The sequence below is a fragment of the Trichechus manatus genome, unplaced genomic scaffold (genome assembly GCF_000243295.1).
Source record: "Trichechus manatus latirostris isolate Lorelei unplaced genomic scaffold, TriManLat1.0 scaffold00087, whole genome shotgun sequence".
Taxonomy (NCBI): Eukaryota; Metazoa; Chordata; class Mammalia; order Sirenia; family Trichechidae; genus Trichechus; species Trichechus manatus.
Genome location: NW_004444023.1, coordinates 2,371,595 through 2,388,391, shown reverse-complemented (window position 1 = coordinate 2,388,391; position 16,797 = coordinate 2,371,595). Strand labels below are relative to the sequence as shown.

At 52.0% G+C, this 16,797-nt stretch overlaps 1 protein-coding gene across 3 annotated transcripts in view; it reads left to right on the top strand.

The window, feature by feature from the left end:
* Positions 1-15,274, top strand: part of SLC8A2 (solute carrier family 8 member A2) — a 35,233-nt gene extending 19,959 nt beyond the window's left edge. Inside the window, exons 4-9 of one of the 3 annotated variants that reach the window (XM_023736151.1) lie at positions 4,346-4,449; positions 4,608-4,625; positions 6,769-6,893; positions 7,402-7,501; positions 12,571-12,849; positions 14,774-15,274. In XM_023736151.1, the coding sequence (XP_023591919.1) occupies positions 4,346-4,449; positions 4,608-4,625; positions 6,769-6,893; positions 7,402-7,501; positions 12,571-12,849; positions 14,774-15,150 (1,003 nt within the window). In that variant the 3' untranslated portion in view covers positions 15,151-15,274. The remainder of the gene's footprint in view (positions 1-4,345; positions 4,450-4,607; positions 4,626-6,768; positions 6,894-7,401; positions 7,502-12,570; positions 12,850-14,773) is intronic. The other 2 variants (XM_023736150.1, XM_004381612.1) reach the window with 2 other exon arrangements.
* Positions 15,275-16,797: the final 1,523 nt, after the last annotated feature.

The following is a 16,797-nucleotide window of genomic DNA, read 5'->3' as shown; positions in this document are numbered from 1 at the left end:
CACGCTCCTCCCCCCCAGCGGAGCCCCCGCCGCGCGCCCTCCTCTCTCTTCCAGCTCGGGGCCTCAGCTTCTCACTGCTCTCTCTATCTCTCCATCTCTCCTTTCATCTCTGTTTCTCACTCCCGGGCCATCTCCCTCTGTGTGTCTGTCCCCAGTATATAGCTCTCTGACTCCAGTTAGATTTAATCACGACTCTCCATACCTCTCCTTGTTTTTTTCTGTCTGGCTTGGTCTCTCTGTCTTGGATTTGTTTAGAACTTGGGTTGGGGGCTAGGGGTGCCATCCCAGGCCCCATCTTTCACACCCAAGACTCCTGGAGAATGAGGAGAGTTGTCTTTCTGCTTGCTGTGGTCCTTCCTGTAGTCTAACCCGCTTCCCTCCTACTGCTGGCACCCCACAGACCTTCTCCTCCCACTGTGTGGCTTCCCCAGGCTGGGACACCCTCTCTGTCCCCCGCCCCCACCTGAGCTTCCAGCTGTGGCTTCAGGAGGCAGAGAACAGGAGGCTAATTAGCTTTTAAGGAAACACATCCTTCTGACGAGCAGGCGCTAATTAGAGGCGCTGTAGAGCAGCCAGGCTGGAGGTGCGGCCCAGGCAGGATCAACACAGGGATGCAGGGAGAGATGCTGAGAGACGGGTAATGGGGAGAGAATGTGAGAGAGAGAGAGAACAAGACAGACACAGAGAGGACAGAGAAAGGGATAGCGACAAGGAGAGTCAGAGACGGAGAGAGGGACAGGACAGAGAGAACATTAGAGACAAGGGCAAAAAGCCCGTTGCCATCAATTCCAACCCATAGTGACCCCATGTGACAGAGTAGAGCTGCCCCATAGAGTTGTCTAGGTTTTAATCTTGACAGGAACAGTTTGCCAGGTCTTTCTCCTGCAGAGCTGCTGGGTGGGTTCGAACCGCTGACCTTTCAGTTAGCAGCTGAGCTCTTTAACCACTGCACCACCAGGGCTCCTTGACAGAGGCAAAAGGAGGAGGAAACTGAGAGGCGGAGATACACAGAGAGAAGGAGAGACAGAGAGAGTGAGATCCTGAGAGTGAGGAAGACTAAAAGGGAGAGAGATGCGGGGAGAGAGAGAAACGTGGACGGAGAGAAACTCAGTGAGACCCAGGGAGGAGATCCCCATGATGCTACAGAAAGAAAAGAGTGTGAGTCAGCAAGAGACGTGGAGAGACAGTAGGGGCCTGGAGGATGAGAGAGAGACTGGATCTGAACTAAGATCCAGAGGCCGCGATGGGCGGCAGAGTGGGGTTTCCAGGTAAAACAAGGAGGGCAGGGCGTGAGGGTGACAGAATGTCAGGGCCGTAGAGGAAGTCGGCTTCCTTTCATCTCAGGAAATCCTGCCCTTGTCTAGCTCGAGTCCCTCGTGCTGTCTGTCCCCTGCCGGTTGAGTTTCTCCTCCTGTGTCCCGCTAGGGCAACCCTGCCAGGGAGCCTGTTGATGCGCGTGTCAGTCACTGCCTGTCAGTGGGTCCCAGCGTGTGTGCAAGAGCATGTGCGTCAGAGGTGTGTGTTTCACCCTGTCAGCGTGTCATCCTGCTGGTGGCTGTCTGCGTCTGTCAGGGTGGGCGAGGCTTCTCTCTCAGGAGACCCTCTGGGTCACTGCTGTATTTCAGCACCGAGGACAGCTCCTAGCCCACTCCTGAGGGCGGGGGTGGCTGTTTTTTACACCCACCGAAAATTTAAAATATCCTGGAACCAGGAGGGGGCGAGGGTGGAGGCGAGCATGTGGCCTCACATGACCATCCTGTGTTTACACAGGTGTCACTGTGTCCCATGCATGTTTGTGTGTTGAGACGTGTCTGTTGAACGACTGTGAGATTGTGTTGACTTTGGTTATTCCGTTCTCATGGGTATAGACACTGAGAGACAGAGGCAAAGAGAGAAACACATATAAGGCAGACAAACAAGGAGAGACTGAGACAGAGTCAGAGACACAGAGAGACCACTGGGGAATGAGAGACACAGTCAGGTGGGAGAGACAGAGAGAGGCTAAGAGGTAGGCAGAGAGAACAGAAGCCTGAAAGAGAGGTCGAGACACAGTGAGGGACACGCTGTTGTTGTTGGTTGCTGCCCAGTTGATTCCGACTCATAGCGACCCCATGTGACAGAGTAGAACTGCCCCACAGGGTTTCCTAGGCTGTAATCTTTATGGGAGCAGATCGCCAGGTCTTTCTCCCTTGGAGCCGCTGGTGGGTTTGAACTGCCAACCTTTCACTTAACTGTTGCGCCACCAGGGCTCCTTAGAGAGAGACATGGAAGGAGATAAACAGACGCCAAGAGTCCTAAAGAGTGAGATACAAGGAGAAGGAGGTCTCGATAATACCACGGGGGGCTCTGGGGGTTGGGGGTGTCGCTGAGGCTGGGACGAGTGTGTTGCGCTAACAGTGGGCATCTGGGCTGTGCGATTTTGCCACTGCATGTGGAATGGCTGTGGGGTGTGATGGTGCGGGGGCTGTGCAGTTGGCTGTGCTTCCTCTATCGGGTGACTGTGTGGGCTGGGTGTTTGCGTTTCTGGGTTCTGGGGCCAGGCCTTGTGGGACCACATGGTATCTACAACTGGGACAGATGCTGGTGGCAGAGCTGTTGACATTCTGGGGTTGTGGGTCTTTGTGATTGCTGGGGGCGGGGGTGGTGGTGGTGCAGAATTATGTGCCTGAAGGATAAGGGTAACTTCTGGCTGTGCCTCCCCTGCCAGCCTCTGGTTACCATGGCAGCAGGGATGCTGACAAAATCAATTAGCAGTCAGTTAACCCTCCCAGTGGGATTGGGACAGAGGGCAGGAAGCTGAGGGTCTCCTGGGCGGAAGGATTCAAATCCACAGATATTCACTGAGGGCATACGATATGCCAGGCCCTGTGCTAAGTGCTGGCGATACAGCAAAGAACAAACACAAAGATCACTGCCCTGGGGGAACTTGCATTTAATGCAGAGAGGCAAATAGCAAACAATGTAGGGAATAAATAACTATGTTAGTGTGTTTGAAGATGATATGGGAAAAAAGGACACAGAGAAGCGTAAAGGGGCCAGGAGTGCTGGAGTAGTGGGCAGGGACAGACTAGTATTAAATAAGGCGGTTGGAGTGGGCCTCAGTGAGAAGGTGAAGTTTGAGCAAAGAACTAAAGGAAGTGGGGGAAGAGTGTTCTAAGCAGAGGGAACAGCCAGTGCAAAGGCCCTGAGGTCAGCATGGACCTAGCTGAGAAGGTGAAGTTTGAGCAAAGAACTAAAGGAAGTGGGGGAAGAGTGTTCTAAGCAGAGGGAACAGCCAGTGCAAAGGCCTGGAGGCACGACTGGGCCAGTGTGACTAGTGAAGGGAGCGAGGGGAAGGGAGTTGGAGGACAGGGAGGGAACAAGGGCCAGATCACAGGTGGCCCTGGACTTTGGCTTTTACTGTGGGTGAGATGGGAGCCATGCAAAGGTTTTGAGCAGAGGAAGGACCCAGTCTGACTTAAGTTTTATTGGGATCCCTCAGGCTGCTGTTTGGAGAACAGACTGTGGACAGTGAGGGCTGATGCATGGAGATTGTTTAGGAGGCAATTGTGGAGGCCCTGGGTGGCGCAAATGGTTAAACGCTGGGCTACTAACCAAAAGTTTGGTGGTTCAAACCCACCCAGAGGTACCTCGGAAGAAAGGCCCGCTTCTGAAAAGTGATAGCCATGAAAACCCTATGGAGCCCAGATCTACTGTGAAACATGCGGTTGCCATGAGTTGGAATTGACTTGACAGCAACCGGTTGGTTGGCTGGCAACAGTCTGGGCTGGGAATGATGGTGGCTGGCATTGTGGAGATGGAGGCGTGGTGATGAATCTGGGGGAGAGGTTCAGACTGCATTCTAACAGATAGAAATTCAAATCCTCTCTGATCTGTCAGCTCAAGTTGCCTCACTTTACCTCAGCATCCTCACCTGTTTCTGTCAAATGGGGATAATAATAGAATCTCCCTCCTAGGGTCCCTGTAAGGATTAAATGACATCATGGGTGTTAAGTACCACACAGAACCTGGGAGAGAGCAGGCACTCAAGAAAACCAAAAAACCAAATCAAACCTGTTGCTATCGAGTCAACTCCAACTCATGGCGACTCCACGTGTGTCAGAGTAGAACTGTGCTCCATAGGGTTTTCAATGGCTTGCTTTTTAGGAGATCACCAGGCCTTTCTTCCAAGGTACCTCTGGGTGGATTCGAACCACCAGCCTTTTGATTAGCAGCTGAATGCTTAACCGTTTGTGCCACCCAGGGACTCCAGTGCTCAAGCAGCTGAGTGTCTAATAGGAGAGTTATCTGGCGAATCAGGGAGGGGGCCTTACGCTGGGTATTCTCCCCTTCACCCTCACCCCAGGAAAACTCTTCAGGTGAAGATAGTTGATGACGAGGAATATGAGAAAAAGGATAATTTCTTCATCGAGCTGGGCCAGCCCCAGTGGCTAAAGCGAGGGATTTCAGGTGAGGGGGCATGGGTGGGCTGTGGGAGAGGTAAGAGGTCCAGAGGTCCAGGGTTGGGGGTCCCCTGGGGACTCAATTATGGGGGCTCCTTCAAGCTCATGGACTGGAGCACCCCAGGGAAGTGATCTCACTTTCTCCCTGTCTCTGTCTCTCCCCAGCTCTGCTACTCAATCAAGGTGAGTAAAGTCACTTTCTCTGGGGTTTGGCTGGGGAGGAGCCACCGGAGGGGGAAACTGGAGTGGGGAGGGTCAGAGCCTCAAGCTACCCTTCCAGGTTGGGTTTGATGCAAGTTGGAGATGAGATAAGGGTAGATTTGGGGCTGGGTGAGGGCTGGAGCAAGCCTTAGAGTTAGAGGTGGGACCAGTGTGAAGTTGGGGTCACAGTTAGGGGTAGGGTCAGATTTGGGGTTTGGAAACCAGAGTTAAGTTTGAAGTCAAGGTTAGGGGAAAAGGTAAGTCATAGAATCAGATCTGGGCTTATGGTGGATTCAGAGGGAATCAGGCTTAGGACTGATTAGGACTGGGTGTTTAGGATTAGGGTTAGGACTGGGTCAAGGTTAGAGTCTAGATGGATTTGTGGTGGGATCAGATTAGAATTTAGAATCATATTTAGCTTAAACTGAAGTTGGAGTTTGAGGTGAGAGAGTTTGAGGGGGTAGTGGTTAGAATTAGGGCCAGGGTCAGAGATTGGAGTAAGAGTTGGAGTTAAGATCAGGCTTGGAGATAGCAACAGCATAGTTTTGAGGTCAAGATCAGAATTGGGGTTTGGAGTCATGATTAAGGTTGGAATAAAGATTGTATTAGTTAGGGTAATTAATACCAGCTGCTGTAACAAACAGACCATCCCCCCACCCCCCAAATCCCAGTAGCTTAACACAGTAAACGCTATTTCTTGCTCAGGCAAAGTTTTATGAGAGTGTTCCTAGTTGGTGGGTGGTTTCTTCCATGCGATTACTCCATCTTTGGCTCTGCCATCCCCTGGAGTGTTGGCATTCTTACTGGAGCCTCTGCATCCCGCAGGTAACCAGGGCAAGAGAGTGTGGAGGTTCACATGGGAGGCTTTTATGGGCCAAGACTGGAAGTACCGGTCTTCACTGCTGCCCTCTTTCTATTGGCCATACTTGGTCACATGGCCACACTCAACTGCAAGGAAGACTGGGAAATGTAGTCCAGTCATGTGCCCAAGAGTAAATGGAAACAGGTTCATGTGAACACACAGCATCTCTGCCACATGGTCAAGTCCTTTGTTAGTGATGGCACCAGGGTTGGGGTTAGACGTGGGATTGGGACTGGAGTCAGATCTGGAGTTGGAGTTTGGGAGCTTGGGGTTATCGATGCGTCAGGTTAGGGTAAGATTTAGGTTGAGATTTGGTGCCAGGATTGGAGTGAAGTCAGATCCAGGGTTGGGAGTTGGGATTTTGGGTCAGGGATGGTGACAGAATTACATGTGGAGTCACAGATGGAGACAAGCTCAGGCTGGGGACCAGAGTTAGAGCTGTGTTGGTGCTGAGCTTGGAAAAAAGATCAACTGGCTTTGGGGAAATAAATGAACTCAGGGCCAGGTTGTAGATGGATCTGGGTCCAAGAAATCGGGTATCCTCCCCTTTCCTTACCACCCCAAACACACTCTAGAACGTTTCCAGAGCTTGGGTGTAGGGACCAGGCCTGTACCCTCAAGGATGTTGGTGGTGATGATAATAAATAAAATAACATCTACTGGATATTTGTTTGGTCGTAGGCACTGTTCTAAGCACTTCATGTGAATTAACTCATTTAACTGTCCCAAAAGGAGCCCTGGTGGCACAGTGGTTAAACGCCCAGCTGCTAACCAAAAGTTCGGGAGTGTGAACCCACCAGCCACTCCAGAGGATAAAGATGTGGCAGTCTGCTTCCGTAAAGATTAAAGCCTTGGAAACCCTGTGAGGCAGTTCTGCTCTGTCCTACAGGCTCACTATGAGTCAGAATTGACTCGACAGCAAGGGGTTTTCTTAGTTTAACTCTCACAGCCACTCTATATGAGGTAGATACTGTTATTGTGCCCATTTTACAGATATGGAAACTGAGGCACAGAGAGGATAAGGCATTGCCCAAGATCACACAGCCCCAGCATCTGAACCCCAGAGTCTATCGTCTCAACTTCATGGGCCAGCTCCCGAGGGCTGGATCTCCAGACTTGGGGGAGAGGGTGGGGAAGCTGGGAGAGGGCACCAAGAGGCTTCCCAGAGAACAGACAGGACTTCTTGTATGGGAACAGGGAGTGAGGGAATCGCAGGCCCCGTGAGGCCTCTGTGGAGTCTAACTGCTATCCCTCATGCTGCAGGTGACGGGGACAGGAAGCTGACAGCCGAGGAGGAGGAGGCGCGGAGGATAGCAGAGATGGGCAAGCCAGTTCTTGGGGAAAACTGTCGGCTGGAGGTCATAATCGAGGAGTCATATGATTTTAAGGTGATTTTTCTGGGGCATTGCCTTCCTGGAGTCATTTCCTTGGGGAGGGTCCTGGAGAGGAGGAGCCATGAGGGTCACAAGGACTGGGTGACCACAGGGCAGAGGACAGCCTCCGGGTCCCACTATCAGCACCGCGGACAGCACACACCTCCCTTCTTGCTAGGGTCCCTGGGTGGGTCAAATGGTCTGCGATCCACTGCTAACATAAAGGTTGGCAGTTCGAACCCACCCAGCAGCAACTGTGTAAAAAAGGCCTGGCCATCTGTTTCCGTAAAGATTAAAGCCAAGAAAACCCTATGAAGCAGTTCTACCCTGTCACACATGGGGTCGCCATGCATTGGAATCAACTTGACGGCCATGGGTTTGGTTTGGTTTTAGTAGAACTGGGCATGGAAGATTGAAGACCTCTGAGAAGGAGGTGTGAGTCCCCAGCCCAGCACCTCTCATGAAGCTGCCCTGGGGTGCCCATGAGCAGTGCTCTCTCCCCCTCCCATCCTTTCGCCCCCAGAATACGGTGGATAAACTCATCAAGAAGACGAACTTGGCTTTGGTGATTGGGACCCATTCGTGGAGGGAGCAGTTTTTAGAGGCAATTACGGTGAGCGCAGGTAAGTGGGGAGGGAGGAGAGAGCAGAAAAGAGAAAGATGGAGAGAGAGAGAAAAAACTAGAGAGGGAAGGGAAGGGAAAGGAAGGAATAAAAAAGAAGAGAAAGCGAGAAAGACATAGAAGGAGGCATAGGGAGAGTGAGCAGGAGGTGAACAGACAGACAAAGACAGAGAGGGAGAAATATGAATTACAAGACAGAGAAAGGGAGAGACAGTGACAGAGGAAGAAGGGGAAGAGAAACGGAGTGAAAGACAGAGACAGAGAAGAGGGACAGAAGACACACAGGGAAACAGATGGAAAGATAAATACAGAGAAAGAGACAGAAAGACAAAGGAAAAGACAGGAAACAGGTCCAAACACGGAGAGACAGAGACACAGAGAGACTGAGACACAGAGAAAAAATGAGAGACATAGGAAATGAACAGCCAGTGAACAGAGAGGACCTGAGAGGGGACAGAGAGCCATCAGAACACACAGAGAGAAAGGCACATGAGACAGGAGCAGAGACAGAGAGAGCCGAGGGGAGGAGGCTGGTTTTTTGGGAGCTGGGCTGAGGGGAGGAGGGGACCTGGCCTGGGCTTCCTCCCTGTGTCAGATGTTGGGGGGTAGGGGGCAGGTAAAATGGTGTGGCCACCCCAGATGGAGCCTGGCCTCCTCTGTTGCCACAGAGACAGTCACCATGGCACCCAGCGCTCTCCCACCTGTGTGGTTCCCACCTCCTTTAGCCTCAGACGGGCCCACAATGCCCCCCTGTGGCCAGAGACACTATGACACTTGGATTCACTGATTGAATCTTGGAGCCCAACGCTGGGCCCTTGTGAGACAGATTGGGGAAACTGAGGCTCAGAGACAGAGAGGGACTGGCCTGAGGTCCCACGGGGAGTCCAGAAAGGGCCAGAGTTGGAACTCAGAGATTTTGATCTTTACATGACATCAAGTTTTCCGTAGGGAGGCCCAGGGGAGACCAGCTGGTGGGGACTGAAAACACAGGAGAAATTGTGGTTGGAAAGAAATTGGTGGGTGGGATCTACAGAAACCAGCCTTCGGAGATGGAGAGATGCCAGGTAGCAGGCCTGGAGACACCAGGGGGCAGGCCTAATAATATGAGATGACATTTTCCTCTGAAGCCACATTGTTTTGACATATATTTCTGGGAGATCCTCTGTGCCCGGCCCTATGAAGGACATTGATGGGGACACAGTGGTGACCAAGACATCCCTGGCCATATCCTCCCGTCCTTGGGATGACAGTCTGGTAGGGGAGACTGACCTATACCCAGACAGTGAGGACCCGGAGCGGGGGAATCTCAGGGAGCCACGGGAGCCCAGGGGGAGGAGGTGCCTGACCCCACCTGGAAGTCAGGGAGGGCTTCCTGGAGGAGGGAGCATCTGAGCTGAGTCTTCAAATGGGAATAGAAGTTAACCAGGAGGAGGGAGATGACAGGGAGGGTGTTTAGGCAGAGGGCAAGCCAAGAACAAAAATCTGGAAATGTGAAAGCTTCTGGCATATTAAGGAGCGCTGGTGGCACAGTGGTTAACTACTCAGCAGCTAACCAAAAGGTTGGTGGTTCGAACCCACCCAGTGGCTCTGTGGGAGAAAGACCTGGCGATCTGCTCCTGTAAAGATTGCAGCCTAGGAAACCCTATGGGGCAGTTCTACTCTGTCCTATAGAGTTTCTATGAGTCAGAATCGACAGCACCCAGCAGCAACAACATGGCACCTTTGGGGAAGGGTGACTAGTCCCGGGTGTGGGGAAGAGGCAGGGGTTGAGGCTGGCAGACCGCAGGTCCTTACCAGTCACAGAAGGGAGCTTGGGTGTCATCCTGAGTGTGCTAGGGAGCTATGGGGGATTTTTGAGTGGAATAGAATCACAGGGCAAAAGAAAGCTTCTGGAAGGAAAAGCCAGAGGATGGGCTGTGGTTTGAGTTGAGGCTGTTACAGCTGGTACGGAATGGGCCACGCAGAATCTCTTTGAATGTTGTGGGGAACTTGAGCTTTATTCTGAGAACAGCGTGGAGCTGGAGAAGGGGCTCTTCGAGCGTTAGAACAGTCCCTCTGGGGGTTTAGCTGAGCTAGAGGGTGGAGTAAAACCAAAAGTGTAGGCATGAGATGGTCAAACTAAAATTGGGCCACGCTGTCCCTTCTGGCTTCCCTGCTTCCTCTTTCTTCCTGCCTGGAACATAGTCTTGATGCCTGGAGGTGCAGCAGCCATACTGTAACTATTAGGGCAAAAACTGAGAATGGGAAGGAGAAATAAAGAAGGAGCCTGGGCTCTTGATGTCATTAGTGAGCTGCTGCACCAACTCCTTACTGCCTCCTGCTTGAGCTTTCTTATGAGAACAGTGGAGAGCAGGAGAAGGGGCTCTTTGAGTGTTAGAACATTTCCTCTGGGGGTTTAGCTGAGCTAGAGGGTGGAGCAAAACTGAAAGTGTAGGCAAGAGATGATCATGGAGGCACAACCTATATCCAGCTGTGGTTTGATAGGAACCAGGTGATTGGCTCAGAGGAAGTATTGGAGTGGAGGCAGGATAACAGTAAGGATGATAATAGTAACAGTAATAATAATCATGATGGTGGTGAGGACGATGATGATGATGATGATGATGAAGAAGATGGTGGTATTAACATGCTCTGGCTACTTTAGGGGATAAATCATGTCCCATCTTGCACTTAGAGGTGCTTTCGTATTTCCTTTACCTCCCTTCCTGGACTGTAAGCTCCTTGCAGGCTGGACTTGGATTCAAGCATCTTTGAATTCTCCCAAGCACCAAAAAGAGCTGTCAATAATATCAACCACAACAATAACAATAGCACTTGAGATGTGCCTGGCACTGCTGAGAACACATTCCATGGACTGAATCATTTAATCGTTACAACCGTCTCTGGAGGCAGCTTCAATTATTCCTCTCGCTTCTCAGATAAGCACCCTGAGACTCAGAGAGGTCAAGATGCTCATTTAAGAGCACACAGCTGACAGGTAGCAGATCCAGGGTTTGACTCCAGAGAGGTGGCACCAGAACCACAGGCATACTAGCCACATGCTCCCTCTAGAGGGGAGAAGCTGGAGATGTAAGCAGAGCCCTGCAGGACCTTGAATGCCCAGCCCAGGAATGCAGCTTGAGTCTGAGGGCAGTAGGGAGCCACAGCAGGATTTGAAGCAGGGCAGGGAGAAGCCCCAAGAGATGCAGTGATAGCAGCCCCTCCATCCCAAGAGTGTAGCCTCCCCTGCTCTGACCTGGGCTGTGTCTCACTCTGGTTCAGGTAGAAATGCATTCAGCAACAAGCAACAGAAAATTCAACCACAAGTGGCTTAAGCTCACAGGAGTTTTTCTCGTGGAACCAAAAAAAAAAAAAAAAAAAAAATCTGTAGGAGGCAATAAGGAGTTGGTACAGCAGCTCAGTAATGTCACTGAGAGCCCAGGCTCCTTTATTTCTCCTTCCCATTCTCAGCTTTTGCCCTCATGGTTGCAACATGGCTGCTGCACCTCTAGGTATGAAGTTTATATTCCAGGCAGGAAGAAAGAGGAAGCAGAGAAGCCAGAAGGGACAATGTGCCCCAATTTTAGTTTCAAATTCCATTTTCCTTGGGTTGCAGCAAAAACCTCAGTCTCTGAGATGTAGCATGCAGGAGCACAACCCAGAAACCACACAAACCATTCACTTAAGCCTTTACACATTCAAGCATTTATTTCTTTAACAAGCTAAGTGGCTCAGAGAGCTAGAAAAGGGGGAAAGAGGCATCGGACCTGAGTCCCTGATTTGGTCAGTCTCTTTCCCTGCCACCAGGTGGCCTCTGCTGGCTGATATTCTGATGGTTCTTGGAGAGGAGAATTCAGATTGCTCCATAGGAAGAGGCTGGATAGTATATAGTGTTGCTCTGAGTGGTCCGAGGTCACAAGATTTCTTACCAGTGTCCTAGATTCACTGCTTGGCACACACAAGTGTGTTCACTGCTTCCCACTCGCCTTATGCTTATCATTTTAGGGCAAGATTTAAGAAGTATTTCATTCACACATGCCCTTTCAAACGACACAAGCAAGTCAAAAGCAGATTAAGTTAGGTCACAATAGATTACACAAACAACTCCGAGTTTGAGGCATCCTTTACAAAGCTGAATACACACATCCATAACACAGTGCCCATATCAGGAAAGCAGAAGCTTTCCAGAAACCCTCTATGTATGTCTCATTGCCAGATTGGGTCACGTGGCCACTGCTGCAAGGGGTCCTGGGAAAGCAAGTGTTTAGCTGAGGACGTAGCCACCCCTAACTGCAAGGAGTTCTGGGAAAGTGGTTGTTTTTATCCAGGGGCATGACTATCTCCAATTGCAGGGGATTCTGGAAAGTGAGTAGTGAGTATCTTTACCTGGGCACATGGCTACCGCTAGCTGCAATGAATCTGAGAAACTGAATATTTTTAGCTGAGTATATGGTTATTGCACATGCAAGGGCCTCTGGGAAAAGTAATATTTTTAGCTAGGATATGGGCACCCCTGGTTGCAAGGGATTCTGGGAAAGTGAATATTTTTATCTAGGGACATGGTTATTGTTCGCTCCAAAGAATTCTGGGAAAATTAGTATTTTTATTTGAGGACATAGCTGTTTATAGCTGCAAAGGATTCTGGGAAAGTGAGTATCTTTAGCTGGGCATATAGTTACTACTAGCTGCAATGAATCTGAGAAACTGAATATTTTTAGCTGAGTTCATGACTATTGCTATTTGCAGGGGCTTCTGGGAAAAGGAATATTTTTAGCTAGAGATATAGCTACCTGTCGCTGCAAGGGGTCCTGGGAAGCTGGATATATTTATCTCAGTGCATGGCCTCCTCTAGCTTCAAGGCATTCTGGGAAAGTAAATATTTTTACCTGGGCACATACACTCCTAGCTGCAGGGGTTTCTGGGAAAGTAAATATTTTTAGCTGCTGATATGCCACAGCTACCTTCAAAGGATTCTGGGAAAGCAATTATTTTTATGGGACTCACTGTCTGGAAGGAAAATCAAATGGAAGCTCTGTAGGTGAGGCAGAAGGAGGCCTGGGTGTGTGCCTCAGCTGAGTCATGTGCCCGCAGGGGACGAGGAGGAGGAGGAAGATGGGTCTCGGGAGGAGCGGCTGCCGTCCTGCTTTGACTACGTGATGCACTTCCTGACGGTGTTCTGGAAGGTGCTGTTTGCCTGCGTGCCCCCCACCGAGTACTGCCATGGCTGGGCCTGCTTTGGTGTCTGCATCCTGGTCATTGGCCTGCTCACCGCCCTCATCGGGGACCTCGCCTCCCACTTTGGCTGCACTGTTGGCCTCAAGGACTCTGTCAACGCTGTTGTCTTCGTGGCCCTGGGCACCTCAATCCCTGGTAACACCCCGGGGGGACTGCTTGTTGGGGCAGGGTCTCAGAGGCGCCAGGCAGGGGGCACCTTGGAAGCAAGGTAATGGAGCATAAGAGAAAGATCGTTGGTGGCATCATAGAGAAGCCATATAGTGGGTTCCATAGAAACAAGGTGGTGGGGCATAGTAGAAATGAGGCAGAGGGATGTCTCATAGATTCCATATGCAAACCTCCTCCCTGAAAGAAACCAGGTGGAATGTCCCATAGAACTAAGGCGGTGGGGAATGGTAGAAACCAGACAACCAATTCCATAGAATTGGGCATTGAAGAGATAGGTGTTGGGAGAGAGGTCCCTTAGAAATAAGGTGGGGATTTGATAGAAACCATTCAGTGGGTTCCCAGGAAACAAGATGCTACTACTTACCCCTACGAAACCAGATGGAAGGTTTCCATGCAAACATGTTGGTGGGTCATGACAGCAACCAGGCCAATGAATCTCAAAGAACTAAGATGATGGGGCAGAGTCAGAATCAGATGTTGGAGGAGGGGCGCCATAGAAATAAGGCAGCGGGGACTCAGAAACCATAGAGTATGTCCGTAGAGACACACTGGCCATGATCCCCCTCCAAAAACAAACCTGAGGGAGGGTCCCTTAGAAATAAGGTTGCAGAAATTGACATTCTTGCAGGGGTGGGAAGATGGGGGTGGTAGGGCCTGACACCCCTGCTTTCCATATCAATGCTAAGCAGATGGTGGCACTACAGAGATAGGACTAGAAAGCAGGCAGCGGGGATGAGGTGTCTTGCCCATGGTTTTCTGGTGCCCACTTTCCACACCAGAGACTTTGGCTGGCAAGATGTTTCAGGACTGGGTGGAGGCCATAGGGACCAGGCTGGACACCTGAGAGAAATTCAGGGGGAGAGGCAGGAAACGGATTGCATATAGATGGGGCCTGACACTCATCTTGTCCAGCCAAGTGCCCCTGGGATGATTGGACCCCTAGCAAAACAGGCTGTGGGTCCATGGAAAGCAGGTAATGAGGTCCATAGAAAAGAGGCAGTGAGTCCCACAGAGAGCAGACAGTGGATCCCATAGAATGCATACAAGTCCCATAGAAAGCAGGCAGTGAGTCCCATAGAAAGCAGGCAGTGAGTCTCATAGAAAGCAGGCAGTGAATTCCATAGAAAGCAGGCATCGGGTCCCCTAGAATGCGGACAGTGGGTCTCATAAAAATCAGGCAATGAATCACATAGAAAAAAGCAGGCGGTGAGTCCCACAGAAAGCAGTCAGTGAGTCCCAGAGAAAGCAAGCAGCAGGTCCCAGAGAAAGCAGGCAGCAGGTCCTAGAGAAAGCAGGCAGCAGGACCCATAGAAATCAGGCAGCGGCTCCCATAGAAATCAGGCAGTGAGTCCATAAAAATCAGGCAGTGAATCCCAGAGAAAGTAGGCAGTGAGTCCCAGAGAAAGCAGGTAGTGGGGCCCCTAGAATGCAGACAGTGGGTCTCATAAAAATCAGGCAATGAATCTCATAGAAAGCAGGCGGGGAGTCCCGCGGAAAGCGGGCAGTGGATCCCATAGAATGCAGACAAGTCCCATAGAAAGCAGGAAGTGAATTCCAGACAAAGCAGGCAGCAGATCCAATGGAAGGCAGACAAGTCCCATAGAAAGCAGACAGCTGATCCTGTAGAGAGCAGCCGGAGCGATGGTTGACAGACTTTGCATTGGACGGGATCAAGGCCTTAGGCCCTCGGTGTCTGCCCGGAGCTGCAGGAATAGGGGCGAGGCCTTCAGAAGCAGGCCTTGATGGTAGTTACACCGGCACTGGGCCATCTAGGGATGGGGGCCGGGTGTTGGGTCTGATGGAAAGCAGGCGACGTGGCAGGGTGGATGTCACCCTCTGCCGGGGGGGAAACGCGGCGCCCCTCTGACCCACTGTGCCCTTGCTCCCGCAGACACGTTCGCCAGCAAGGTGGCGGCGCTGCAGGACCAGTGCGCCGATGCGTCCATCGGCAACGTGACGGGCTCCAACGCGGTGAACGTGTTCCTGGGCCTGGGCGTGGCCTGGTCGGTGGCCGCCGTGTACTGGGCGGCGCAGGGCCGCTCGTTCGAGGTGCGCACGGGCACGCTGGCCTTCTCTGTCACGCTCTTCACCGTCTTCGCCTTCGTGGGCATAGCTGTGCTGCTGTACCGCCGCCGGCCACACATCGGCGGGGAGCTGGGTGGCCCCCGCGGCCCCAAGCTCGCCACCACCGCGCTCTTTCTAGGGCTTTGGTTCCTCTATATCCTCTTCGCTAGCCTGGAGGCCTACTGCCACATCAGGGGCTTCTAGGACCCCCGGGCTCGGCCCCTCCCCGGAGACTCTCCCCAAGCAGACTTGGCTGCACCTGATCTGGACCAGCTCCTTGTTCCTCCGGGACTCGGCCTCCGCCCCTGGGACGCAGCCTTCTTCCTCCCCAAAGACTCGGCCTCTTCTGCACGGACACTCAGCCTGCCTCTCCTGAGAGTCACGCTCCTTCTCCCCCAAAGATTCAGCCTCTCTTTCGCCTGGGATTTAACCTCCCTTATCCTTCTCCAAGTGGGAGCCCTGGTGGCACAGTGGTTTAGAGCTATGGTTGCTAACCGAAAGGTCGGCGGTTGGACGCTATGAGTCGGAATCCACTTGATGGCAACGGGTTTGGTTTTTGTTTTATCCTTCTCCAGGAGCACTGGTGGTGCAAACAGTTAAAGCGCTCTGCTACTAACCTAAAGGTTGGCAGTACGAATGCACCTAGCGGCACCACAGAAGAAAGGCCTGGCGATCTGCTTCTGTAAAGATTGCAGCTAAGAAAACCCTGTGAGCAGTTCTACTCTGTAACACATGCGGTCGTCATTAGGCGGAATCGACTCAACAGCAGCTAATAACAACAACAGTCTTTCTCCCCCCGAAGTCCCTGGGTGGTGCAAACAGCACTCGCTGCCAACCAAAAGGTTGGTGGTTTGAATCCACCCAGAGGTGCCTCGGAATCTACTTCTGGAAGATCACAGCCATTGAAAACCTTGTGGAGTGTAGTTCTACTCTGACACACATGGGGTCGCCATGAGTCGGAGTCGACTCCACGGGCAACTGATTTGGGATTTTTGGTTTATTCTCCCCCAGAATCCCAGCATCCCCGCCTGACCTTTAAAAGCCTCCTGAGTCCCTCCTCAGAGGTGACCACCTCTGCAACGACTTCCAACTCCAAATTTCCACTTCCAAGTCCCTCCTCAGAAAATACCCTCCCCACCAGTGACACTTCCTCTGACTAAAGAATCTTCCATCCCTTTTCCCGGACACTTAGCCTTGCTCCATCCCATAAACCCCCACTTCCTCTGGAGAACCCACCCCAGGCCCGAGCCCTGGGGTCTTAGAACTTACCCCTCCCATCCATCATCCCAGGCCAGCACAGATCTCTGCCCTTCCCCCCAGCCCTCAGGGAGCTCTGTTCAGCCCCGGGGGATGGGGGGTCGGACAAGCAGGTGGGCGCTTGCACAGGGGGGCACACCCGCCCTGATCTCTCCACTCAGGCTCTGGGGGCTTGGAGAAAGGAGGAGAGAAGTTTGGGACCTCAGTCCTAAGACTTTGATGGAGAGGCACATTTTGAATTTGCAACTTCTCACATTCCAGCACCCCCCACTCCCGCTCCCCCTCCACTACCTCTGAGAGCCCAGCCAAGCCTTGGAGGGAGGGGCCTGTGTGTATATAGTGTGTTTGGGGGAGGGAGGCCGCGGGAGGGTGCATGTCTTGGGGAAGGGGAATGACAGACTTTCCTTTCAAGAGGGCAGCAGACTCTCACAGCTGCGAGAATCGGCTTTGGGCAGGGGGCGGGGAATCAAAGGGAGTCCAGCCGATCTCCCCTGACAGTCTAGAAGGTTTATTTTGCCCTCAGTGCCAGCCAATCCGGGCAGAATCCTCGAAGAGGAGCCCGAGGGTCCCAGAGGACCCATGCTACAAGCCAGC